The sequence below is a fragment of the Oncorhynchus mykiss genome, chromosome 1 (assembly GCF_013265735.2).
Source record: "Oncorhynchus mykiss isolate Arlee chromosome 1, USDA_OmykA_1.1, whole genome shotgun sequence".
In the NCBI taxonomy this organism is placed as follows: domain Eukaryota; kingdom Metazoa; phylum Chordata; class Actinopteri; order Salmoniformes; family Salmonidae; genus Oncorhynchus; species Oncorhynchus mykiss.
Window position 1 is genome coordinate 44,071,193 of NC_048565.1, and position 27,683 is coordinate 44,098,875.

Here is a 27,683-nt window from a genome sequence, read left to right on the forward strand (position 1 = left end):
TCGAGAGACTGACATTTTTTCCCATTCCTCCTTGCAAAACAGCTCGAGCTCAGTGAGGTTGGATGGAGAGCATTTGTGAACAGCAGTTTCCAGTTCTTTCCACAGATTCTCGATTGGATTCAGGTCTGGACTTTGACTTGGCCATTCTAACACCTGGATATGTTTATTTTTGAACCATTCCATTGTAGATTTTGCTTTATGTTTTGGATCATTGTCTTGTTGGAAGACAAATCTCCGTCCCAGTCTCAGGTCTTTTTTTTTTTTTCCAGAATGGTCCTGTATTTGGCTCCATCCATCTTCCCATCAATTTTAACCATCTTCCCTGTCCCTGCTGAAGAAAATCAGGCCCAAACCATGATGCTGCCACCACCATGTTTGACAGTGGGGATGGTGTGTTCAGGGTGATGAGCTGTGTTGCTTTTACGGCAAACATAAAGTTTTGCATTGTTGCCAAAAAGTTCAATTTTGGTTTCATCTGACCAGAGCACCTTCTTCCACATGTTTGGTGTGTCTCCCAGGTGGCTTGTGGCAAACAGAGTGATCATGGGCCTCTTGGCTGCATCTCTGATCAGTCTTCTCCTTGTATGAGCTGAAAGTTTAGAGGGACGGCCAGGTCTTGGTAGATTTGCAGTGGTCTGATACTCCTTCCATTTCAATATTATCGCTTGCACAGTGCTCCTTGGGATGTTTAAAGCTTGGGAAATCTTTTTGTATCCAAATCCGGCTTTAAACTTCTTCACAACAGTATCTCGGACCTGCCTGGTGTGTTCCTTGTTCTTCATGATGCTCTCTGCGCTTTTAACGGACCTCTGAGACTATCACAGTGCAGGTGCATTTATACGGAGACTTGATTACACACAGGTGGATTGTATTTATCATCATTAGTCATTTAGGTCAACATTGGATCATTCAGAGATCCTCACTGAACTTCTGGAGAGAGTTTGCTGCACTGAAAGTAAAGGGGCTGAATAATTTTGCACGCCCAATTTTTCTGTTTTTGATTTGTTAAAAAAGTTTGAAATATCCAATAAATGTCGTTCCACTTCATGATTGTGTCCCACTTGTTGTTGATTCTTCACAAAAAAATACAGTTTTATATCTTTATGTTTGAAGCCTGAAATGTGGCAAAAGGTCACAAAGTTCAAGGGGGCCGAATAATTTTGCAAGGCACTGTATACTGAAAACCCTATTGAATGAAAACTCCACAAGAAAATCTGTTGGCCAGCAAGTGAGAGGATTTTCAGTGGTTAAATTACATTTATTCAGCGTGCAAGGGATCCACGCCTGCAAAGCCCATTACACACCTTCAGGAAGTCTGAATACCAACTGCTGAGAAGTATATAGGAAAGATGTGCATAAGAAAGGCTTAATTTTCTATGTTGAAATTGGGCCCTATCTGATTTAAATGCCACGTCACATTCACTTAGTTTTGACAAGTGTTCCTCATTTTGAATGACTAAACCAGTGACAGCAAGGTTTCACATTCAGTTTCAAATACACCACGGTAAAATAGTCACATAAATATGACGGGGGAATAAATATGGGTTTGATTGACCAATACAAGTTTGTACATGGTTTAATCTGAATAAAGTAAGCACACAACAAACAGAATATAGGTAACTAGGTAGGTCAAGTTGTTGGTCTATGTGTCGTTCCATGTCGTTTATGCAAGCCATGACATCCACCAACTCAGATTGTTCTGAAATTGTTTCTGTAGTTAGAAACAGGCAAGATCAGCATTCCTGCAACATTATTTTGTTGAAATATAATTTGATCTCAGATAAATTAAGCTAATTGATTGCACCCAAATGGGTCATTTTAATTTATAGGATTCATATAATATTCAATAAAAATAGTACCAAACATCTGATTTTGACCAAACTTTTTCCAACAATGAGTAAGACATGAGTAATCCAAAGAAAAGGTCAAAGGCCACCCACGGACCCCCCCACACCCCATGCCAATTCTACCCCAACAACGAGTATACAGTATAAATTCTCTATGTAGTATGGAGCTGCGGCTCAGAGTATTGTTTCTTCATCCTATGTATGAATTCCCAGGGAATTTGGTGATGTTTCTTCCCCTGTTCAGAGACATTAGTCATTGAAGTTATTAGGTTATTGTCCCATCCTACATCCTGATATTACCAGATTCTGAGCACAAGATGGTGCTATTCCTGCTATTAAGTCAAACATTTTTAAGACTAAGCCACAGCTCCATACTATTTGTCAGACAGAGAATTGATACTGTATACTTGTCGCTGGGGTTAAATTGTTAGAAAAATATTTTGTCCAAATTGGATGTTAGGTACTAAATTTATTGAATATTATATGAATCCTATACAATAAATGGGCAATTTGGGTGCAATCAATGAGCTTAGTTTCTCGGAGATTAAATGTTATTTCAAAAAAATAATGTTGCAGGATTAGTAACAACAAACAATTTCACAATAATCTGAGATGGTGGGAGTCAATCCTCTTTCTTACGCTTTTTTTGAAGTAGAACGACCTCTATGTGCTTAGCAAACACGGTATCAGATCCATCCTCAGCTGGGTGCCTTGGAAAAGGGGACGTTTTTCTACTGCTGTAGCTACATCTACAGGGAAGCTTTACTATACTAGGGTGACAGGGACCTGCGTTGACCCATTGTTGTGAAAGTGATTCTAAATGACACTGTGTTGACCACAGGAGGCTGCTGAGGGGAGAGCGGCTAATAATAATGTCTGGAATGGAGAACACGGAATGGTATGATATTATGCCATTCATTCCATTCCAGCCATTACTATGAGTCCGTCCTCCCCAATTAAGGTGCCACCGGCCGGCCGCCTTTGGTGTAGACATTAAAATGTCAATACTTGACAACTGTTCATATTCAGTATGATTGAGTTCCATTCTCTTTGCCCTCCAGTGAACCCTGCGGAGGCCGAAGCCCTGAGAGGCGTCACTGCTGAGTTGATTGAAATAGCTGATCAGCTTGCGTTTAGTGTGATGGCCCAAGCTGCAGAAGTATTCCATTGGGGTGAGTGTCTGGAATTCTGGTTATTTGTATTGCTCAGAACTACATACCATGTTTATGTCTAGGAATGTATGTCCACGTCATAGTATGCTATTCTGTTTTTGCTGCTGTGACTTGAAACCCCAGGGGGTTATCCTACAGTGGCATCTAGTGCTGGGTTGTGGGTATAAGATCAATCCATGAGTCATTGGTCCAATGTGTGCTGCGTTTCTGTCTGTGTTCCTCAGCTGTGGAGGCAACACCTAGTCTTGGAGGTAGAGTGGGTAGTGAAGCAGGGCCCGGGCCCTGTGCTGGACCATCTACATCAGGAGAGGGTGATCATGGATCACTCTGACCCTGGTGAAGGAGGTATATGAGCACACCCCTCTGCTTCTCCAGAACCAATTCAGCACTGCAGTTCATAAATCCTACCACAGCCAGGTGACTTCAGAACAGACGCCAAGCCTTTGACACTGAGCCCCATGCTTGATTACCAATCAATAGTGAGTGTCATATTATGGTTTTTTATGGGCACACTTATTTTCTGAAGCTGCTCAGTGAATATAGAATGTTTCAATTATTTAGTGATACTAAGTATTTATGGCTGGATTTTTGGACACAAGTGTTTTATCTTACCAGCTCTGAATTAACTGCTAAGGGATGTCTCATTGATTCTGCCATTTTCATTAAAACTTCCTCTTTTTTGTAACACAAGGCATTCCTCTACATAAATTATTGTACTTTAATATTATTTTTGTAATAACTTGTAATAAGTTGATTTTAAAAAGTTTTGTAAAACATAGTTTCCTAAAAAGGGATACATTCTCCAACAACCCAATGCCTTTTGGTTTGTCTGTTGTATGATTCTCATTTAAAATGTATTGATCCTTGTATATCACACATGGATATAAATTGAAAAATAACTTTTGGGTAATAAAATATCATTGTGAGTAAGAAGTTAATACTAACCCTTTTACCAAAGTAATAGCTGAAATGATTTATTTCTGGTCTCGAACTGTACCAAGGAAACTCTGAACAAAATAGCCAAGTTGGGGCTTTTATACCGAACAAAAATAAACACCACATGCAACAATTAACAATTTTACTGAGTTACAGTTCATATAAGGGAAATAAGTAAATTGAAATAAATTCACTAGACCCTAATCTATGGATTTCACATGACTGGGCAGGGGCACAGCCATGGGTGGCCCTGGGAGGGCAGAGGTCCAATCACTTGTAAGCCAGGCCCAGCCAATCAGAATTAGTTTTTCCTCACAAAGGGGCTTAATTACAGACAGAAATACTCCTCAGTTTCATCAGCGGTCAGGGTGGCTGGTCTCAGACGATCCCGCAGGTGAATAAGCCGGATTTGGAGGTCTTGGTCTGGCGTGGTTGCACGTGAACTGCAGTTGTGAGGTCGGTTGGACGTACTGACAAATTCTCTAAAATTATGTTGGAGATGGCTTATGGTAGAGAAATTAACATTCAATTCTCTGGCAACAGCTCTGGTGGACATTCCTGCAGTTGGTATTCCAAATGCACACTCCCTCAAAATAATCTGTGGCATTGTGTTGTGTGACTAAACTGCACATTTCAGTGGCCTTTTATTGTTCCCAGCACAAGGTGCACCTGTGTAATGATCGTGCTATTTAATCAGCTTCTTTATATATATATATATATTTAAAAAAAAAAAAAAAAAATCCAACAGTTGCAAATTGGAGTTTCTATTGGACAAATTCAGTTGTGTTTATCACAGTTTAACGGATTCGGTGTAATGAATACACCCCTGATCACATCCAAACAGTTCACTTTCCTAGCATCCACATACAAACTGCATGATAATTTTGCTCGTTGTACAATTCCTTTTCGCATCTACTCCTTCTCTCCCTTTCCCTTCGTTTGTGGACTTCAGTGGACAACAAATCAGCGGTCTGTGACCAGGCAAAAAAAAAAAAAACTTTGTAAGCCAAACCTTCATATCTTAACCGCTACACACAGCCTACATCGTCACCATATTAGCTAGCGTCATAGTCAACATAGCCAAAATAACGCGTTAGTAAACCAGCTACAATCAACCAAAAACTTACCTTGACTTGAGAGTTCCAGTGTTGGATAGCCATAACCAGCTAGCTAATATAGCGTCCCTCTCTGTTTGAGCCAGGTGTTTGAGTAGGCTTAACTAGCTCCATTTGCTAGCTAAGTTTATTTATTTATATATATATAGCGTGCTCACCCTCCATGTTTAACCTGTCTAGGACACACGTTCTGCTAATGGAACCCCCCCCCAACATTCCGCTGAAAAGGCAGCGCGGGAAATTCTAAAATATTTTTTTGAAATATTTAACTTTCACACATTAAGGAAATTAATTTGTTCAAAACTGTTAAACTATTGTCTGAGTCAACTCACATTTTAAGCACCGAGTGCTAGCTAGCTGTAGCTTATGCTTTCAGTACTAGTTTCGGTCTCTGATCCTTTGATTGGGTGTCAGTTCATGCCGCAATTACTGATTGGTTGAGGACATCCTCCAGAAGTTGTCATAATTATTAGAAGTCTATGGAACGGGGAGAGAACCACGAGCCTCCTAGGTTTTGTATTGAAGTCAATGTACCCAGAGGAGGGTACATTGACTACACCATGGCGCTACCCTACAGAGTGCTGTTAAGGCTACTTGTAGGCCTTCATTGCAAGACAGGGCATTTAGATCAATTATCTGGTGTGAATATATTTAGAGTTATCCAAAAATAACTTTATAAACATTTCACTATTTTACTGAAATTCAGAGGATAGTCCTCCCCTTCCTCCTCTGAGGAGCCTCCACTGGTCAACAACCATTTAATTTCTCAACCATACATCTTGCTGTTGTTTACCACCACAAAACACATGGTTGCATCTACACTTGGCTAAGCAACAGTGCAGTTAGTGCAGTAGTGAGATGTGTGAGTCTTTACAATACTGATATTAACCAAGTATGCTGTGCAAATTCACTAACCGGTGAACAGAACATAGCTGGACAACCAGTTAACTGTAGACCAATGGCCATCACTACATGATCATTCAGATCAAGAGTTCACATTTCATGCTCCCAAAGAGTGCCTAGTTATACAAATAATTACATTAAACACACTGACTCGAGGCCAACAGCGCAGATTTTATTTTGGATTCACATTGTACACAACAAACAGAGGAATATATGAGGTTTCATTAGCTCTGTTGATTGTCTGTGGCAGGGCTGGCATGTGTGTTGTTCCTACTCTTCAAGTTGTGGACAGACTTCCATTTCTCAAGCCTGAGTGGAAGCTTTGCTAGTAGTGGGAAGAAGACAGCAAACAGCTGTTAAGCTTTGTTTAGAAGTCTCGATTGTAGAAAGGCATGAAAGGTAGGGTTACAGCGGAATGGCAAGGCAGTGCCGGGTGGGCAGTTTGGGCCAGCAGAGGAAACAAACATTGAACCATGTGGAGGAAGAAAACAGTCCATGTGAGGTTATTTACCATTATAAACTAGGTGGGTCGAGCCCTGAATGCTGATTGGCTGACAGCCGTGGTATGTCAGACCGTATACCATGGGTATGACAAAACAGCTTTAATCTTTTTTTTTTTTTTAAATGTTTAAACCAATTTTACAATGGTAACTAGTTTATAATAGAATAAAGAACCTCGGGGGTTTGTGGTATATGGCCAATATACCACAGCTAAGGGCTGCATCCAGGCATGACGTGTTGCGTCGCGCCCAAGAACAGCCCTTAGCCGTGATATATTGGCTATATACCACACGCCCTCGTGCCCTATTTCTTAAATACACATTTGAGTTGGGAATGAGAGAATAAATTGATTCACGACAAAACATTTCTCCTTCTGATAGTCTCAGATTAAATCAAGTAGACGGACTATATATCTTTCATGTTTAATATTTAAATCTTAAACCTTTTGAGTTGAACATACGAGTATGAAATTCACCAAACAAACAGAGACAAAGTGGATCTTGGTGCAGTCATTCCCAACCCTCCATTCCCTGTCGACAGAACACAGTGCCTGGACCAGTTTTGACCATGGTGCCATCATGGTTAAATTGGCTTTAGGAGTGGTTGACGTTCTCACACACAATGACAGATCTACACATCTATTTTCAAGGATGCATCTTCATGCCTGGAATGTTGAATAACACATTCACCCATCACAGTCCCCTCAAAACCAAAGAGATGGCAAGTTATAAAACGCAAGGGTGTATCCCACTCCGGCTGTTAGCTGCGGTAATCTTTATCCTCAGCTTGTCCCTTTTTATGACACTATTAAAAAAATCTATTTCATTGCAATTATTATAATACTGCAATATGACCATACATTACAACACTATATAAAGAGAAGACTCCTGTGTCAAAATATGTGTTAGCTAAATGAATTAAATTAGGTACAGTGATATATTATATTCATGTGAAAATATATACCCTTGAGTCAAGGCATCCCATTCACATCTTAAAGTGGAATCCCTAATCCCCCCCCCCCCCCCCCAAAAAAAAAAAATTGGCCCGAATAATTTACAAAATAATACATTTATCATCAGTTGATGTAGTAAGTGACTGTTAATATAGTGGGGGAGTAGATCATAAATATATCTACTTCATATTCTAGTGTGATATTAATCATCTCAATGAAGTGCTATATGAAGAATTGTCCCTTTTAAATCTGCAGATAGTTATTTTACAGGTATGTCAGGGTCTCCAGTAGTGAGTCTTATATCCCAACATCACATACAATTATAAAAGCAAAAATTAGTCTAATCATGATCTGTTAACTGCCATAAAAATAAATTCTACATAACCACATTCATCTCATCCTCAACCTGCTCTTGAAGACAGGATTGTTTTTCAGAGGACAAAAGGTAGTCAGAACATACTTTTTCTAAGAATTTCAGATAGAAAAATCTATTGGAATAGGTGCCCTTTCCTCTACCCCTTTTTTGCAACAGAACTGGCAATTATGACTTGAGCTACACCCACTAGGCAGAGGACAAAGAGGTACCGAAGCGCCAGCCGAGAGGGTAACAGACACCCTGCTTGTATCGTTCACATGCATCAAGATGGCACAGGACAGAACCACACACAATAGAGAAACCAAGATAAAAATGTAAAATATGTCCTTTCCAGTTTGCTGTCGCCGACCCATCACCTCAATTGTACAACTGAAGAGAAACACATCAAAACACCAGATGAGATGAGAACGGAGGAAAAGAAGAGTTCATTTTGCCATGGTGTGTGCACCTGGCGTTGGCAGCACAGCAGCCCAGGTTACCTGCAGTGAGCTAGGCAGGGACCAGGGAGGTGGTGAGGTCTGGGGCCCAGGTCAGGAGCACCGCTAGGCTACCTCTTCCGGTGGGTCAGGACTAACCAGGCCACTACAGCAGCTAGGGCCACCAGGGCAGCTCCACCGTAAAGCAGCACTGGAAGCTCCAACTTGGGCTCTGGTTCCATTTGCACTGGGGCCTCCTCAGCTGGGGCCACAGGGGTCTCCACAGGGGCTGGGGGTGCCTCCAGGACAGGCGCTGTTGCCAGCTCCAACACGGTCTCTGACTGAGGTTCAGGTTGGGGCTCTTCTGGAACGAGCTCTGGCTGGGGTGGTGCTGCTGCGACTGGCATTGGGACTGGCTCTGGGACTTGCTCTGCTGGTTGGGGAGTAGGGGGCACCTTGGCGGGTGCTGCCTCAACAACAGGGGCTAGTGCAGGGGATTCGGGCTCTGACATGGGAACAGTGGATGGGGCACGCGGTTCTGGCTCTGACGGGACCGCCGACAGGGGAGCAGGGGTCTTGAAGACGACCGGCTCCTCCAGACATCCCACCACAGGCTCTGGGGCTGCTGGGACAGGAGGCGGGGTGTCATCCCTAAACTCCGCCCTCAGCTTGGCCAGTTCGCTCTCCGTCCCCAGTACGCTCAGCATGATCTCCTGCAGCTCAGGCGCCTCTGCCCCGCCCTCACCCTCCTCTGCGTCCTCTCGCTCTACGTGCACGATGTCAGAGTTGGAAGAGTTGTTCTCGCTGCGCTCCTCTGAGAGGTTGCCCTCGTTGCTTTCCAGGCTCTTGAGGTCTTCGGGATGGTCCATCATGCCCACCTGTGCCCAGGACTCGTGGCCTGCCAGAGACACACGTAAGCTTTCTGTCTGCCAGCTGCCCAGCTCACTGTTATCTCCGGTGCCCAGCAGCGATGTGGGAAGCTGCTCTCCAGACAGGATATAGATGTCGTTGCTGTCCTCGGCTATGATCAAGCCCTGCTGCTCCTCTTCCTCCAGGCTAAACACTGTACCCTGAGAGGGAACACAAGTTCAGTGGTCAGTATGGAACCACAAAAATAACAAGCATTGCATTTTCACAAAGTGCCGATGGGTGGGATATAATAAGCTTATGACCTTGTGGGATAAATAAATGAGACTGACACTTAAAAAAAAAAATTTAAAAAAAAAAAAAAAGTCAACACCTCTGCCACTACTGGTCCACTGCTAAGAAAGGTATGGATACTCCCAATTCTTGTGAATTTTAAGGCAATATCACAGTAAAAAAAAGTGACGCACACCTCAGTAAAGTTCAATGTCACTTCTTTCACTTATATCTCACAGGAGCTGCAATACAAAGGCTTTGATGTGGTTTGGTAAAGTGTGCAGTCACCACCTGAAACCAACATCAGCCCATCTGAGGCTACAGTACGTCATCGGTGTTATCACAGACCTTTTGTCTCGACTTAACTTCCTACTGACCATTCTAAAGGAAAACACTGAGGATATCACAATCTAATTAATATTTCTGTGCTTTAACATTTGTTTAGAGTTGCTGTATGCCCCTACCCTGGTCTTGATGAAGTCGACGGCATTGACAAAGGGCCATAGCCCATGGGAGTGATCGACTAGAGTAAAACCTATTTAGAACCGGTGCATCTTATTTACTGGGAAATAAAATAATTCTGATAGTGGTGACAGACTTCTAAAAAAGGTATCCACAGAGAGCTGCCGGTCTATAGCTGCTCTTAAGTAACTGAATATAGGGCAATGGGCACAAGCTTGAAAACAAATTACACACAATGGTATATACTCCCAGCCAGGCTATTGTGACACAGGTTTCTGTTTGTATGCGCATCTCTTCTTATGGTATCAATATCAAATGATCAAAGTAGTGTCTACAGTAGGTCAAAATGTAAACTTGTCTCACACAGACTGAATTCCAACGAGTGGTGTGAATGGGAACTAACAACCGGGTCAGAAGCCTGATGTTTTACTTTATTTTTTAAATTTAACTAGGCAAGTCAGTTAAGAACAAATTCTTATTTACAATGAAGTCCTACCCCGGCCAAACCCGGACGCTGCCCTATGGGACTCCCAATCACGGCCGGATGTGATGCAGCCTGGACATAATCTAACAGTCATTTTGGCTGTAGAGCAGGAATCCTCAACTAGATTCAGCTGAGGAAGGATTTTTTCTTGAGATGGTCGGAGGGCCGGAACATAATTACAAATCATTTGTAGACCGCAAATTCACCGCAAGGAGCCCAAACATATAATACTTGACTAAAACGATTTCAAACCTTGCTTACATTTGTATATGATCATGTGTCTCTAGCACGCGTGGGAATATCTGAACAGATTTCCCAAATTAAGATCACCGATTCTGGTGTTTTCACAGTTTCTTTTCTAGCTCAGAAAACCATTTGTAGCGTCAGATGGGGAACCCTGCTGTAGATTGAATCTGGGGCGGCAGGTAGCCTAGTGGTTAGAGTGTTGGGCCAGTAACCGAAAGGCTGCTAGATCGAATCACAGAGCTGACAAGGTACAAATCGGTCATTCTGCCCCTGAACAAGGCAGTCATTGTAAATAAGATTTTTTTTTTTTAACTGACTTGCCTAGCTAAATAAATCAAAATTGCATTCTATTAGCCACAGTACTGCTCCAATAGTTCCATTTAGGCCTATACAGTGCATTTGGAAAGTATTCAGACCCCACGACTTACGTTACAGCCTTATTCTAAAAAGGATTACATTATTTAATTTCCTCAATGATAAAGCAAATAGGTTTTTAGAAAAGTTTGCAAATGCATTAAAAATAAAACAGAAATACCTTTATAGTTATTCAGACCCTTTGCTATGATACTTCAAATTTAGCTCAGGTGCATCCTGTTTCCATTAATCATCTTTGAGATGTTTCTACAACTTGACTAGAGTCCACCTGTGATAAATTCAATTGATTTGACATCATTTGGAAAGGCACACACGTCTATATTAAAAAGGTCCCACAGTTTACAGTGCATGTCAGAGCAAAAACGAAGCCATGAGGTCGAAGGAATTGTCCGTAGAGCTACGAGACAGGATTGTGCCGAGGTACAGATCTGAGGAAACAAACCTAAACATTTCTGCAGCATTGAAGGTCCAAGAACAGTGGCCTCCCATCATTAAATGGAAGAAGTTTGGGACCACCAAGAGACTCTTGGAACTGGCCACCCAGCCAAACAGCAATCGGGACAGAATGACATTGGTCAGAGTGGTGACCAAGAACCCGATGGTCACTCTGGCAGAGCTTCAGAATCCCTCTGTGGAAATAGGAGAACCTTCCAGAAGGTCAAATCTCTGCAGCACTCCACCAAATCAGGTCTTTATGGTAGAGTGGCCAAACGGAAGCCACTCCCCAATAAAATAAAAAGGCACATGACAGCCCGCTTGGAGTTAGCCAATAGGCACCCAAAGGACTATCAGACCATGAGAAACAAGATTCTCTGGTCTGAAGAAACCAGGATTGAACTCTTGACCTGAATGCCAAGCATCTCGTCGGAAAGAAACGGTGAAGCATGGTTGTGGCAGGATCATGCTGTGAGGAGAATTTTCAGAGGCAGGGACTGGGAGAGTAGTCAGGATCGAGGGAAAGATGAACGGAGCAAAGTACAGAGATCCTTGATCAAAACCTGCTCCAGAGCGCTCAGGACCTCAGACTGGGGTGAAGGTTCACCTTCAACAGGACAACGACCCTAAGCACACAGCCAAGACAATGCAGGAGTGGCTTCGGGACAGGTCTCTGAATGTCTTTGAGTGGCCCAGCTAGAGCCCGGACCTGAACCCAATCAAACATCTCTGCAGAGACCTGAAAATAGCTGTGCAGATATGCTCCCCATCCGATCTGCAGAGAATGCGAGAAACTCCCCAAATACAGGTGTGCCAAGCTTGTAGCGTCATACCCAAGAAGACTTGAGGCTTTAAAAATCGCTGCCAACGGTGCTTCAACAAAGTACTGAGTAAAGGGTCTGAATACTTGTGAATGTGATTTCAGTTATTTAAATAATTTTTGCAATACCCCATAACGCTGTGTCATTATGGGGTATTGTGTGTAGATTGTAGATGAGGGAAAAAAACATTGAATCCATTTTAGAATAAGCTGTAACATAACAAATTGCGCGGGGGGGGGGGAAATCAAGGGGTCTGATTACTTTCAAATGCACTGTTTTTAGATGTCAAAATTTGACCAGGTAGGTAAGTGGGTAGGAGGCTATTCAGGCACATTTAATCATTTAATAAAAGGGAGATATTTGTGTAGGAAGCTTGAACATCAGCACTTTAGGTGGCTGCATCGCGTGTCAGACGGTGTGAAAATGGCTGCCTCAGAGCTCAAACTGAATTCCCACAGAGCACAGTAGGGGTAGCAGGGTGCCATGGACCTGACAGGATGGCTCTGACAGCACTAACTGAGTCAGCCTAATCCACATCTCCCCCATGAAAAGATAAGGTTAAACTGTTACGGTTCATTCAGGTAGGCTAAATAAACGGCTCTGGTACATTTATCTTCCATTCAAACAGGCTTGCAAATGACTACTTATTTGCATCGGACTCACAGAACATTCTCCTAACTAAAATGGGGCCATATTGTATCTATGTAAAATACAGGTGTTTGAGCTAAGGGCCTATAGCCTGACTGAAGGTTATTCTCCTTACAAGGACATTCTCTCAGAGGCCAGGCTGCATCCCGGGAGGCCAGGCAGGGGATTAAAACTAAACGCCAACCCTTCCTAGCATGCACTGTCTGGGTGTAAGCGGATTTGCGTGTGGGAGAGTGGTTGACATCATTTTTTTAAAACCCTCCTCTCTGGGCAGGGTTTTAAGTGGTTGGATAAAGAAGGGCAGCCATGTTGTGTGAGGGCCACATGAATAGGTCTCCATCTGGGAGTAACAACTGTTGGGCAAATGAAATAAATCTGCAGGAGACCTTTAACCAGTTACTAAATCCAGAAAACTACTTATTTTCCTATGTTCTCAAAAGAGCATATGGTAAAGCTCTCCCCATCAGCAGGCTAAGTAGACCACCAATTATTCAGTAGCTAGCAGCTAAAAACATGACCAAATGGGGAAATCTGATTCTAGGACACAGCATAAGCAGACAAGTGAAATAAAATCTAGATATTTTGGCTACTTCATATGAAAACAAACACCAAACTTGAGATGGCCACACCTGTCATCCTTAACTTCACTCCCTGTATGAAATACTAAATGCATGCTCTTCAACCGATCGCTGCCCGCACCTGCCCGCCCGCCTAGCATCACTAGTCTGGACAGTTCGGACTTGGAATATGTGGACAACTACCTAGGTAGTTAAGCATCTCCAATCCAAAATTAAATCTAGAATCAGCTTCCTTTTTTGCAACAAAGCCTCCTTCACTCATACCACCAAACTTACCCTCTTAAAACTGACTATCCTACCGATCCTTGACTTCGGTGATGTCATCTATAAAATAGCCTCCAACACTCTACTCAACAAACTGGATGCAGTCTATCACAGTGCCATCCGTTTTGTCACCAAAGCCCCATATACTACCCACCACTCGGACCTGTATGCTCTCGTTGGCTGGCCCTCGCGTCATATTTGTTGCCAAACCCACTGGCTCCAGGTCATCTACAAGTCTTTGCTAGGTAAAGCCCCGCCTTATCTCAGCTCACTGGTCACCATAGCAGCACCCGCCCGTAGCACGCACTCCAGCAGGTATATTTCACTGGTCACCCCCAAAGACAATTCCTCCTTTGGCCGCCAATCCTTCCAGGTCTCAGCTGCCAATGACTGGAATGAATTGCAAAAATCTCTGAAGCCTTTATATCTCCCTCTCTAACTTTAAGCATCAGCTATCAGAGCAGCTTACAGATAGCTGCACGTAGACCAATTTATATATATATATATATTTTTGCTCCTTTGCACCCCAGTATCTCTACTTGAACATTCATCTTCTGCACATCTATCACTCGTGTTTATTTGCGAAATAGTAATTATTTCGCCACTACAGCTTATTTATTGCCTCCCTAATCTTACTTAATTTGCACACACTGTATATAGACTTTTCTATTGTGTTATTGACTGCACGTTTGTTTATTCCATGTGTAACTGTGTTTGTCGCACTGCTTTGCTTTATCTGGGCCAGGTCGCAGTTGTAAATGAGAACTTGATCTTAACTAGCCTACCAGGTTAAATAAAAGGTGATAAAAAATGAACACCTATAACTTCACACACCACGTTGATACAAAGACAGTTGCTGTTGTACAACAGAATTTAGGTGTTGTGATTGGTTGTCAGGTGTGTTACAAAACTCCCCACCCTCGCTACGACACACACACAGCAAGACAAACTACTACACACACTGTTCCCCTGAGAGGAAGTCAGGCGGCCCCACACAGGAACAGCTCTTCCCAAACTACAGTGCCTTCAGATAGTGAAAAGTCAAGGAGTGTGAATACTATTTTTTTGTCAACAATCTACACAAAATACTATATTAATGGAAAATCAAACACTAATATTTTGATTAGCTAAGTATTCAACCCCCCGTGTCAATACATGTTAGAATCACCTTTGGCAGCAATTACAGCTGTGTGTCTTTCTGGGTAGGTATAAGAGCTTTACACACCGGGATTGTACAATATTTGCACATTATCCTTTCTAAAATTATTCTTGGTGAAATCATGGTGAAATCCCTGAGCAGTTTCCTTCCTCGCCAGCAACTGAGTTAGAAAGGACGCCTGTATCTTTGTAGTGACTGGGTGTATTGATAACCCATACAAAGTGTAATTAATAACTTCACCATGCTCAAAGGGATATTCAAAGTCTGCTGTTTTTATTTTTACCAATAGGTGCCCTTTGCTAGGCATTGGAAAACTTCCCTGGTCTGTTGAATCGGTGTTTAAAATTCACTGCTCGTCATCACAGATGTATGTGTGGGGTACAGAGTAGTCATTCAAAAATCACGTTAAACACCATTGCACACCAGGTTAGTCCATGCAACTTATTAAAATTTAGTCCTGAAGTTATTTAGGTTTGCTAAAACAAAAGGGTTGAATACTTAAATGACTCGGGCGGCGCACAATTGGCCCAGCGTCATCCGGGTTAAGCGGTCATTGTAAATAAGAATTTGTTCTTAACAGACTTGCCTAATTAAATAAATGTTAAATATTATTACACACCGGCCATTTCAGCTTTTCATTTCTTATTAACGTAATTCCACTTTGACATTAAGGGATAGTGTGTGTAGTGACAAAATCTGAATTTAATAAAATGTCAAATTCAGGCTGTAACACAAAATATGGAAAAAGTCAAGGGGTGGGAATACTTTCTGAAGGCAGTGTATGTACCACTCGACAATGCTGTGTTAAAACACCTGTACCACACAATGAGGGAAGAGATACCGCCACACACCCACAGTTAAACTTACCTCAGGGATGACACTACGCTCCACTGCACCTATGAACAGTTACCACAACCTTAACAGTCAAGGTACAGTGAGGTTGTGAGTGATTGGTGATTACATAGGCTATACATTTACATTTTAGTCATTTAGCAGATGCTCTAATCCAGAGTGATTTACAGGAGCAATTAGGGTTAAGTGTCTTGATCAAGGCCACAGAATTTTCACCTAGTCAGCTTGGGGATTCGAACCAGAGACCTTTCGATTACTGGCCCAACGCTCTTAATTGCTAGACTACCTGCTGCGATACTAGGCTCCGGTGTAAAAAAATTTAATCACCAGTGAAGGGAAACATTTAATCCCACACTAGTATCACATGTACAGCCACATCTAAAATACAGTACGAGATCCTTTTAGTAAAGACTTGGAAGCCTGCATCGTTTGAAATGAGAGCTGGTAGTTTGTCCCAGCAGGCTCTCAGTCACATGTGACTTGCTACCTGTCACCCAAACATACCAGAGCTCTTTGCCAACACAAATATTAGAATTGGGAACTCAAGTCATGTTACAGACTGGCTGACTTAATTTCACTCATGTTTCTTTGCTCCAAAAGATAATGTGAAAGGATAATTGGTTTTTGGTGTCTGTTCCCATGTTAAAGGCCCAGCGCAGTCAAACACATGACCTCATAATGTGAATTTTCATGAAAATCTGTCAACAATTGGATGGAACCCAAGCTAAGAAAATCAGAAATGATTGAATATAGAGAAGAAAAAAAAAGAACAGCTGCATTGGACCTTTAATGCTTAGCCTACATGTATGCATTGGTGTGTACAGATTTGCAATTATGTTTATGGACACCGGTCTGGGTGTTCTGATAAATGTACATTTAATTTCTATTTAACTAGGCAAGTCAGTTAAGAACAAATTCTTATTTACAGTGACGCCTAGGAACAGTGGGTTAACGGCCTTGTTCTGGGGCAGAACGGCAGATTTTTACCTTGTCAGCTCGGGGATTCGATCTAGCAACCTTTTGGTTACCGGCCCAATGCTCCAACCACTAGGCTACCTGCCGCCCCAAGACTGCTTACGTAACATAACATTAACAGAGGAGTTCTTGGTAGTCAGACATTGAGAGACTCATGACGTCAGGCTCCATGCTTAGCCAGCCAGCCCAGAGGCATCTAACCTTCCAGTATACTCAGATACAAATTTTGTTTCTCAGAAACTATAATCCCATAGTAGTGAGTTGGTTTCAGCCCGAGGGACCCATACTAACAATAACTCATTTAGTGTCGTGTGCTGCTATGAAGTGCCATCAAAGGGGATTGACTTCCAGGAGGGGCCACTGGACACAGTAACATAATGGCCATTCAATATAGTCGCACAAGAGCGTTGTCAGTGACAAAAACATCCCCCAGTCAGGATTCCCCATTATTACTGACCCTAATCCCATCACTCCTCCCTCATCCAATTAATCCACTAACACTAAAGAGCAACAAAGCTATTCTAACCTACCGTGTCAAACGAGTAAGACATCATGTACCCTTTTAGGAAGTAGCTTTCATTAAAAAAAATACAATGATCCAGTTGCCCCCAAGAGAGGCATGGCCTCCTTTCTTGTGTTAGATTGACTGCAGCTGGGTGTAGGCCTATAACCAGGTTTATCCAGGAGGGTTAATGTGAAGCAGCTGGCCTGATGGGAACAGCCACATGGATGAATGACTACTCGTCTTCTACAAATTAACACCTCACTAAAAAAAATGACCAGTTTGCCCTCATTTATGAGAAGAGTTTCAACAAGAGAGCCTGGTAACAGCCAGATAGCGAGACTGTTTGGCCTTGGAGCATCAGACAGAAGACCTTGAGACCAGGCGTCCAGCACAAAAGGTTGTGTTGCTCTCGCTGTGTAAGTATGTGTGACGCAGGTTGCATCAGACAGCAGCAGTAGACACTGACCTGGGTTTGGCTATTAGCATAGATGCCCTGACCATCCTACAGTGGGGATCTGACCTGGGTTCAGCTGTTAGCAGTTGAGGTGGCACTGCTCTGGGAGGATAGAACTATAAGTAGGCCAGTCTGGCTTCTGGTAATTTTTCCTCAGCAGAGCCCGACACTGCAAAACAAAGAGATGCACTCAGCAAGCATTTCACCCCAGCAGCAGAGAAATCTTACATAACATAGCAGGGGGCTGTGCAGCCTGACATAGACCAGAACACCTTCCCCCCCCAAAAAAAATATGATTTGTCCCCGTGTGTTTATAAGGCAACCAAAATTCAGTATATGTGAAAATATTTGGGCATTTGCCTGACTAATCTGTCCAGTTTGTGGCCTTTTGGCAAGTAACTTGACTATTGTGCGATGCAACGGAGGCTGCGCAATTTGAGAGCGCAACGTAAGCACACCTGTCACAAGCAGTTTGAGGGACACCAAAATGAAACGATTACTGCATTCATTTTCTGAACATTTTAGCCTTCCTCTCCCAGATGACCTTAGACAAGGTGTCAGAGACCGGTCCGGTCACTTCCGAGCAACAGGAGTTGCATCACCCATGACAAGGTCTGTAATAGGACATGGCTGAAGGTCCCTGTCAGAACACACACGAGCAGCAGTTTTCACTGTCGTGTTGAAGGACAGCAGTCAGTGCTGTCTGAAGGACAGGGCTAGAAATAGAGGGACAGGGTGTGTCGGGGTGTTCAAGGGCAAAGGTCAGATAATGACCTCTGCACCAGCCAAGTTTAATACAGACACACCCCTCACTCTTAGATTAGCCACAGTGTTTTAGGCTCTCACACAGTTCCAGTATGTCACAGACCCAAACCCTTCATGGTGAACAGGTTCAAATGCAGTCATACCCATGCTAGTCCATTTTGTATCAGAAGCCATCCTCACTCAAAATGTCTCTAGCGTATTGCCTTCCCCTTGCTTACTCATCACACACACCCCCCCCCCCCCCCCCCCTCCCATGGTCGGGTCGGATTTATGAGCTGCTGGTCTTGTTGTTCAATGAAGTGAACATGACATTGGGGTCATAATCCTTTTTGTTTCCTAATGTAATTAAACAAAAAGGCATGGTCATCGTCAGAGCCACCAAACACAGGAGGGACCACGGTCACGAGGATGGCACGACGTACCCGTCATCTAAATCAATCTGCCACCCATCAGATTTACAGTGATAACTACAACCAATCAAAATCGCTCAATAAGTGATAACCCAGGAGGTTGTTTGGGAATTTGTCTGTAAAAGTTGCAAGATAGATGGAGGGAAAATTCAGTGCATTCTGTTCTGTTCTAAATGCTCCGTCATAGAGGACCTTAGGGATTATTGTGTTCTAGGCACTGTGTTCAAACTGTCAACTCAGATATCCACACACTTCACATCACGGTCAAACGAGCTAAAACCAGATTCGGAGATGCAAGCCCTTCCCTACGGTCTAGAGTGCTTCAATTCCCCCCCCAACCGTCTCTTACTAACTACGATAGATGTTCTCCCACAGTCCTCTACAAACACGCACCACCAAAAAGCACAAGATGAATGACCTACCTGACTGTGACCCAGCAACTATACAGTAAGTGGTTCCCTGAGCAGGTTTAGAAGCCCAGAAAGAGTCCCAACAACAACAAAAAGAGAGCCAGAGACAAAGGGAGGGAGGAGTGGAGAGAAAGGGGGACCCAGTTGTAGCGAAGTGGAGCCACACACACCGCTGTGACAGAATGACAGTAACGGAGCTTTAACTTCACACCACAGGAGGAGTTTCCACTGGCGTGTCATACCCACCCCCACGCCCTCTACTCCACTCTCTCCCTCCCCCTGCGGTCCCAGCCCTAGCCTATGGACCATTCCTGACATAAGTGGGAATGTGGCAAAGTTAGTATGGCCAAGGGACATAATGTGATAGAGCATAAGTGAGTCAGGGAGGGTGCATCAGAGATGGTCGTAGTATGTTATCCCTTCACTGACCGCCTGTTCTTCCAGTTCTCTGCTGCCAATGACTGGAACAAACTGCAAAAATCTCTGAAGCTGGAGACTCTTAGCTCCCTCACTAGCTTTAAGCACCAGCTGTCAGAGCAGCTCACAGATCACTGCACCTGTGCATAGCTCATCTGTAAATAGCCCAGCCAATCTACCTCATCCCCATACTGAATTTACTTACCTTGCACCCCAGTCTCTCAACTTGCACATTCATCTTCTGCACATCCTACCATTCCAGTGTTTAATTGCTATATTGTAATTACTTTGCCACGATGGCCTATTTTTTGCCTTACCTCTTATCCTACCTCATTTGCACATGCTGTATATAGATTATTCTACTGTATTATTGATTGTGTGTTTGTTTATTCCATGTGTAACTCTGTTGTGTGTCGAACTGCTTTGCTTTATCTTGGCCAGGTCACAGTTGCAAATGAGAACTTGGTTCTCAACTAGCCTAGCTAGTTAAATAAAGTTGAAATAAATGTTTTAAAAAAACTGCCCCACAGCAATTCTTATTCTCGCCACAAGACAAGGACAGCCTTGTGTTTCTTTTCCCTAGGGCTTGTTACTGTAATGAATAGGCTACACTGTATCTGTATTGATAGCATAACCACTTCTTCTACATGTCCAGTGGTGGTAGGTGCCGTTTAAGATTAGGAAGGATGATTTGTCTTTATGAGCATGGCATTATTTTCATTAGAGCACATTGGATGACACATGTATATTCCAGTCACCCAGTTCAATGTAACATGGATAGGTTTAGGCTTCAACATGATACTCACATTTGCCCTATACCCATGATGAGGTTGCTACAAACTACCCTACAAATGAACGTTTATAACATAGGTGCACAGATTGAGACAAATTGGAATAATCAAGGTGACAGAGTGTGACAAATTCAATACTGACTTGCACTCTTGCCTGCATCTAGCTGATCTGGAGTGTAATCATTAGTCCAAACCAGTTGCAAAATGTTACATTCTGTAACTAAAACAAGAGTTTATTTTGGACAAATTCACTTAGGTCCCTCCCAGTTCAGTTCCGTGTGCTTCAGTTTAAGAAAAGTTTTGCAACAGAATCAGCGGAATGAATACACCCCTGATGACAGTTCTTTCATAGCAGCGTCATCACTTTACTCATTGTATAATTCCTTCTATGCACTCTCCTCCTCTCACCTTTTCCCTTTGCCTGTGGACTTCAGTGCACATCACAACAGCGGTCTGTGACCAGATGCAAAAACTTCTCCAAGCCAAACCGTCATACCATAAACACGAAACAGCCTACGTTGTCACCATATTAACTTAAGTCAACAAACTAGAACTAACGCATTAGTAAACCCACAATCAGACAGTAAGCACTTTAATAGTTACACCAGCAGGCCCCGGTGGCAATAAATTAATAAAACACAAACTTACCTTGATTTGGAAGAGTTGCCGTGTTAGATAGCCTTAGCCTGCTAGCTAACATAAATAACATGACACTTCAGAGAGTCAAGTGGTTGAGTAGGCTAAATTAGCTGCATTAGCTAAATGAGTGAAAGGTAAACTAAAAAGAGGTATCTCCCTCTCTATAGCCAGTCTCTCAACAATGACTAAATGCCCTTACAGCCAACCATGTACAGTGGATCTCTGGCACCCTCCTCTGGCTATAGTGTGTTGTGAAAAGAAACAGCAGCCAACAGGTCAAGGCTGAGACATTAATCTGCTTGAACTTTGCATAAGATATTAATAAGTGGTTCATTCTTGGCTTGTCCTCCGTCCCATCCCTCCCCTTGTCCAGTGTCCACTCACCCATCCTCCCTGCCGGATGATGTAGTCCGCCTCAGCCTCCTCCAGGAAATTGACCCCCAGAGGAAGGAGGGTGGCCAGGATCTGTCCTTCTCCCTGTAGGGCCTGCAGCAGCACTAAAGGCACCAGCACCTGGGGACAGTGTATTAGGCCCAGTTCAAGACACTACCCCAAAGGAACCAGGATGGGTAAAAGCAAAATGGTGGTGGTTCCACCAGGACTTTCAACAAGGCTAAGGGGAGCTTCCACCACACATCAGATTCAGGGATGGCAGGGTAATTGTATAATCATGTAACCGCTAATTATGAATGAAGACAGTGAAAAAAAATAACAGTTAAAAAAAAAAAAAAAAAAAAAATCCATGTTATTACTCAACTTCATATTCAAGTCGACAAACTTCACCCAAAAGCAGCAAAGTAGTTAGGCTTACATCTAACAGCAGATAAGGAGAGACCAGACAAAAGTAGCTAGTTTTAGAATTTTGTGATGTGGACTAAACAGCTGACTGAAGGCAGGACATACATTTGAGTCGGTTTGTGGTAACATGGATTCGTACGTGATGAAACTTTGTTGCTTGTTTCAGCAAGGTGTTGTAGCAAACCAGTCTTCGGTTGCCTGTGTCTTTTTTGCTATTCAAACGATAAAAACGGTGACCGCAGTCAATTGGCTGACAAATACCAGTCATTCCATGATCATCGCAGCCCTAATCAGATTCCTTAGGGCCGTGGTGTTTGCAGATCCTAAGAGCTAGGGAAAAAGCGTCTAGGTTGTTTCTGAACTAGGCCTAATAGGTTGTCAGGCAGTAACAGCAGGTGCAAAGTAGAGATCCCTCACCTTGGCCCAGCCGCTCTGCGTGTGGCAGGAGACGTCTTGTGCTGCTTTTCTGAAACGCTCGTAGTCCAAAGGGCTGCCAAATGAACACAGTGATCATTCGCCAATGACCTTGTAAGTAACTTGAGAAATGCATGCGTCACAGAAAGCTGGTTTATAAATATGGTTAAGCTACATTAGACACATGCATTCCTAGCCTGTGTGATATATGAGTAATGTTCTTACATTTCTGTAACTTGAGAAAATTAAACGGAAGCCTATATGCTAGTTTGTCATTTATTAAACCTATATGGAGAGTTTCTTAGAAGAAGGCCTCAGAGTGGCACAAGGCACTGCATCTCAGCGCAAGAGGAGTCACTAGAGTCCCTGGTTCGAATCCAGGCTCTCACTTCCGGCCGTGATTGGGAGTCTACCCCAGCCAAACCCGGATAACGCCGGGCTAATTGTTCGCCGCACATCATTGTAAATAATAATTTGTTCTTAACTGACTTGCCTAGTTAAAAGGTGAGAATGTATTTTTTATAAATAAATCCATATCATTAAAAGCGCAGTTTAAAAAAAATATTTAAAAAAAAGACTGAAGTAGTCATATAATACAACCTCATACAAAATGTCCATGTGCTGTTCTGAACTTGCTAGACAGGAACACTTTCCCTAAGACAGTATGAAAGGCACCATCAACTCCACCCTGACTGTAGGCCTACTGTACAGGTGAGCCAGAGACGAATGCATATTTATGCTGATGAGGCTACCCAGGCACTGCTGTGCTGTCTGTATTCAAGGACTCTTGAAGGCACTGAAACGCATGCCTTTTCCCAACCAAAATGGTCAACTACCAAACTAATAGGTTTCAACAACGAAAAGGGAAAACCACAATACAAAGAGTTTACTAAACCTGTTCCCTTTTTAAAAGGGTGAACAGTGAACACTACAGCAGGCTACTCATGCTGCATGCACACACACAATGAGAATGTTTGGCTAGATGTACACCAGGGGAGAACTGCCCCCTCTCATTGAAGCCACGAAGTTCAAGGCCGACTGCAGTACTGCAGGCATTGTTTTCAGAAAACAGGATCCCCATTATAGTGAACAGGAGGATGGCAATCTTCATGGATAAAAAAATAAAATAAACCTGGTACCAATAATTGCTTCTCTTACACCAGACGTAAGTTATGATAGGTTACACAGAATAAGTTAATGATAATTTAATAGTACAACAGCTAGCTCCAAGTCTTTATACAATTGAAGTCGGAAGTTTACATACACCTTATCCAAATACTTTTAAACTCAGTTTCACAATACCTGACATTTAATCCTAGTAAAAATCCCCTTTCTTAGGTCAGTTAGGATCACCACTTTATTTGAAGAATGTGAAATGTCAGAATAATAGTAGAGAGAAGGATTTATTTCACTTATCCCTTCATCACATTCCCAGTGGGTCAGAAGTTTACATACACTCAATTAGTATTTGGTAGCATTGCCTTTAAATTGTTTAACTTGGGTCAAACGTTTTGGGTAGCCTTCCACAAGCTTCCCACAATAAGTTGGGTGAATTTTGGCCCATTCCTCCTGACAGCTGGTGTAACTGAGTCAGGTTTATAGGCATCCTTGCTCGCACACGCTTTTTCAGCTCTGCCCACACATTTTCTATAGGATTCTATAGGTCGGGGCTTTGTCATGGCCACTCCAATACCTTGACTTTGTTGTCCTTAAGCCATTTTGCCACAACTTTGGAAGTATGCTTGGGGTCATTGTCCATTTGGAAGACCCATTTGCGACCAAGCTTTAACTTCCTGACTGATGTCTTGAGATGTTGCTTCAATATATACACAATTTTCCAACCTCATGATGCCATCTATTTTGTAAGTGCATCAGTCCCTCCTGCAGCAAAGCACCCCCACAACATGATGTTGCCACCCCCGTGCTTCACGGTTGGGATGATGATCTGCGGTTTGCAAGCCTCCCCCTTTTTCCTCCAAACATAACGATGGTCATTATGGCCAAAGTTCTATTTTTGTTTCAGACCAGAGAACATTTCTCAAAAAAATACAATCTCTGTCCCCATGTGCAGTTGCACACCGTAGTCTGGCTTTTTTAATGGCGGTTTTGGAGCAGTGGTTACTTCCTTGCTGAGCGGCCTTTCAGGTTATGTCGATATAGGCCCCGTTTTATTGTGGATATAGATACTTTTGTACCCGTTTCCTCCAGCATCTTCACAAGGTCCTTTGCTGTTGTTCTGGTATTGATTTGCACTTTCCGCACCAAAGTACGTTCATCTCTAGGAGACAAAATGCATCTCCTTCCTGAGTGGTATGACGGCTGCATGGTCCCATGATGTTTATACTTGCGTACTATCGTTTGTGCAGATGAGCGTAGTACCTTCAGACGTTTGGAAATTGCGCCCAAGGTTGAACCAGACTTGGAGGACTAAAAAAATATTTTTTTTTTAAATTCTGAGGTCCTGGCTGATATCTTTTGATTTTCCCATGATGTCAAGCAAAAAGTCACTGAGTTTGAAGGTCGGCCTTGAAAAACACCTCCAATTGACTCAAATTATGTCAATAAGCCTATCAGAAGCTTATAAAGCCATGACATTTCCTGGAATATTCCAAGCTGTTTAAAGGCACAGTCAACTTAGTGTATGTAAACTTCTGACCCACTGGAATTGTGATAGATAATTTCACTTATTCACCGTCTAAACAATTGTTGGAAAAATTACCTGTGTCATGCACAAAGTAGATGTCCTAACAGACTTGCCAAATCTATAGTTTAACAAGACATTTGTGGAGTGGTTGAAAAACGAGGTTTAATGACACCAACCTAAGTGTATGTCAACTTCCAACTATAACTATAACTATATATATATATATATATATATAAATAAAACAAAAAAAATGTCCCTTTTTCAGGACCCTGTCTTTCAAAGAATTCGTAAAAATCCAAATAACTTCCAAAACGGTCGTTAAGACACTAACAGCTTACAGACGGTAGGCAATTAAGGTCACGGTTATGAAAACTTAGGCCACCAAAGAGGCCTTTCTAGGGACTCTGAAAAACACCAAAAGAAAGATGCCCAGGGTCCCTGCTCATCTGCATGAATGTGCCTTAGGCATGCTGCAAAGAGGCATGCAGATGTGGCCAGGGCAATAAATAGCAATGTCCGTACTGTGAGATGTTTAAGAAAGCGCTACAGGATGGACAGCTGATCGTCCTTGCAGTGGCAGACCATGTGTAACACCTGCACAGGATCTGTACATCCGAACATCACACCTGCGGATGGCAACAACTGCCCGAGTTACACCAGGAACGCACAATCCCTCCATCAGTGCTCAGACTGTCCGCAATAGGCTGAGAGAGGCTGGACTGAGGGCTTGTAGGCCTGTTGTAAGGCAGGTCCCCACCAGACATCACTGGCAACAACGTTGCCTATGGGCACAAACCCACCCTCGCTGGACCAGACTGGACTGGCAAAAAGTGCTCTCCACTGACGAGTCACGGTTGTGTCTCAACTGGGGGTGATGGTCGGATTTGCATTTATCGTCAAAGGAATGAGCGTTACAGTGAGGCCTGGAGGTGGAGGTCCGTCATGGTCTGGGGCAGTGTGTCATTGCAGGCAATCTCAACGCTGTGCATTACAGGGAAGAGTAGGCTCATCCTGACATGACCCTCCAGCTTGACAATGCTCCCGTCAACGCAGGAGGTCTTCTGGTAGGTCGTCATTGTAAATAAGTTTGTTCTTAACTGACTTGCCTAGTTAAATAAAGGTCAAATAAATAAAAGTACCCTGATACTCAATGAAAGGGGTAACACTGAGCTAGCCTGCAAAGTCACTTCCTGGAGTAGCTCAAATTGCGCGTGTTATGTCTACATAAATCGCCTACATGAGACGCCATCTTAACCAACCTCCTTGGCTTCAAATGCTCTATCGAGTCTTCACATTGAAATGAATGGCATCACGTGATCGAAGGCTTTGTCCATTCATAGATCGTCATTGATGTATACTGCAGAACAGACACTCACGCACTGAGGAGTGTGTGTACAGTGGAGGTCAGGTGTGTGTCCAGGTCTCTGGCCACCCGGTCGCCCAGAGCAGCAAGGCAGTCCTCGATGGAGCTCTCTGGGTTGGAAGGGCTGAACACCGGAGACATGTGGCAGTCGAAGCCTGTACTGGAGAAGTCTGCAAACACACACACACCCATTAATGTCTTTAACAGTCCCAGTTGTACAAGAGCATTGTGATGAGAGTCGAAAGACCCAACTATTAGCATGCTCAGACGTCGGTGTTGAGGGCATACAATATCTGTGGGTGTGTGTGCACATCCTCTTACAGGCTGAGATCTCATCTTCCAGTTGCCTTAGCTCTTCCTCTATCTGTCCTTTCATCACTCTGTTCCGCTCTCTCTCCATCGCTCTGTCCACAGCATACTGGTCATCTCCTGGAAGGGAGCACAGATACTCAGATAACAGGCACATATTTAGAATCAATGACATTATCTATGTTTCCACATTTCCAGTGATTATTTGTTGTCGACATTTAGAAAGTTGTCATAGACAACAGACAAGACAATTGCCTGCTACAGTATATTTCCATTGAACTGTCTTGTGTTGAGAAAAACAGCTGGACGTCAGAACTAAAAAATGTAAAACACTTAAGCCAAAATCTAGTCTTGAATAAAATTCAATGTTTGGAGGTTTCCATTATCCAAATTGCACATTAGTAAATTGGTGACAGCCTGGACGTCTTCCCTCCTATTTGTTTCATGTCTCAGGTACAGTGGGGAGAACAAGTATTTGATACACTGCCGATTTTGCAGTAGGTTACAAAGCATGTAGAGGTCTAATTTTATCATAGGTACACGTCAAATGTGAGAGACAGAATCTAAAACAAAAATCCAGAAAATCACATTGTATTATTTTCAAGTAATTCATTTGCATTTTATTGCATGACGCAAGCATTTGATCACCTACCAACCAGTAAGAATTCCAGCTCTCACAGACCTGTTAGTTTTTCTTTAAGAAGCCCGCCATTTCTCCACTCATTACTTGTATTAACTCCATATGGTGAAACTTGTACTCCAGTAAATTTGAAATACAGAGACCCACAAAAGTATGAACACCCCTTCAAATTAGTGGATTCAGCCATACACATTGCTACAGGTGCATAAAAAAATAATAATAATCAAGCACGGCCATGTCAGTCCTTTGTTGAAGCACCTTTCGCAGCGATTATAGCATCGAGTCTTCTTGGCTATGACGCTACAAGCTTGGCACACCTGTATTTGGGGAGTTTCTCCCATGCTCTACAGATCCTCTCAAGCTCAGTCAGGTTGGATGGGGAGTGTTACTGCACAGCTATTGTCAGGTCTCTCCAGAGATGTTCGATTGGGTTCAATTCGGGCTCTGGCTGGGCCACTCAAGGAACT

General features: G+C 43.0%; 1 protein-coding gene across 1 annotated transcript in view; it reads right to left on the reverse strand.

Moving 5' to 3' along the window:
• Window positions 1–6,124: 6,124 nt before the first annotated feature.
• Window positions 6,125–27,683, reverse strand: part of LOC110523378 (bcl-2-like protein 13) — a 43,774-nt gene continuing 22,215 nt past the window's right edge. The window contains exons 3-7 of the mRNA XM_021602042.2: window positions 26,589–26,696; window positions 26,281–26,437; window positions 22,264–22,336; window positions 21,433–21,561; window positions 6,125–9,288 (exon numbers count right to left, since the gene is read on the reverse strand). Coding sequence (XP_021457717.1) covers window positions 8,350–9,288; window positions 21,433–21,561; window positions 22,264–22,336; window positions 26,281–26,437; window positions 26,589–26,696 — 1,406 coding nt within the window. The 3' untranslated portion in view covers window positions 6,125–8,349. The remainder of the gene's footprint in view (window positions 9,289–21,432; window positions 21,562–22,263; window positions 22,337–26,280; window positions 26,438–26,588; window positions 26,697–27,683) is intronic.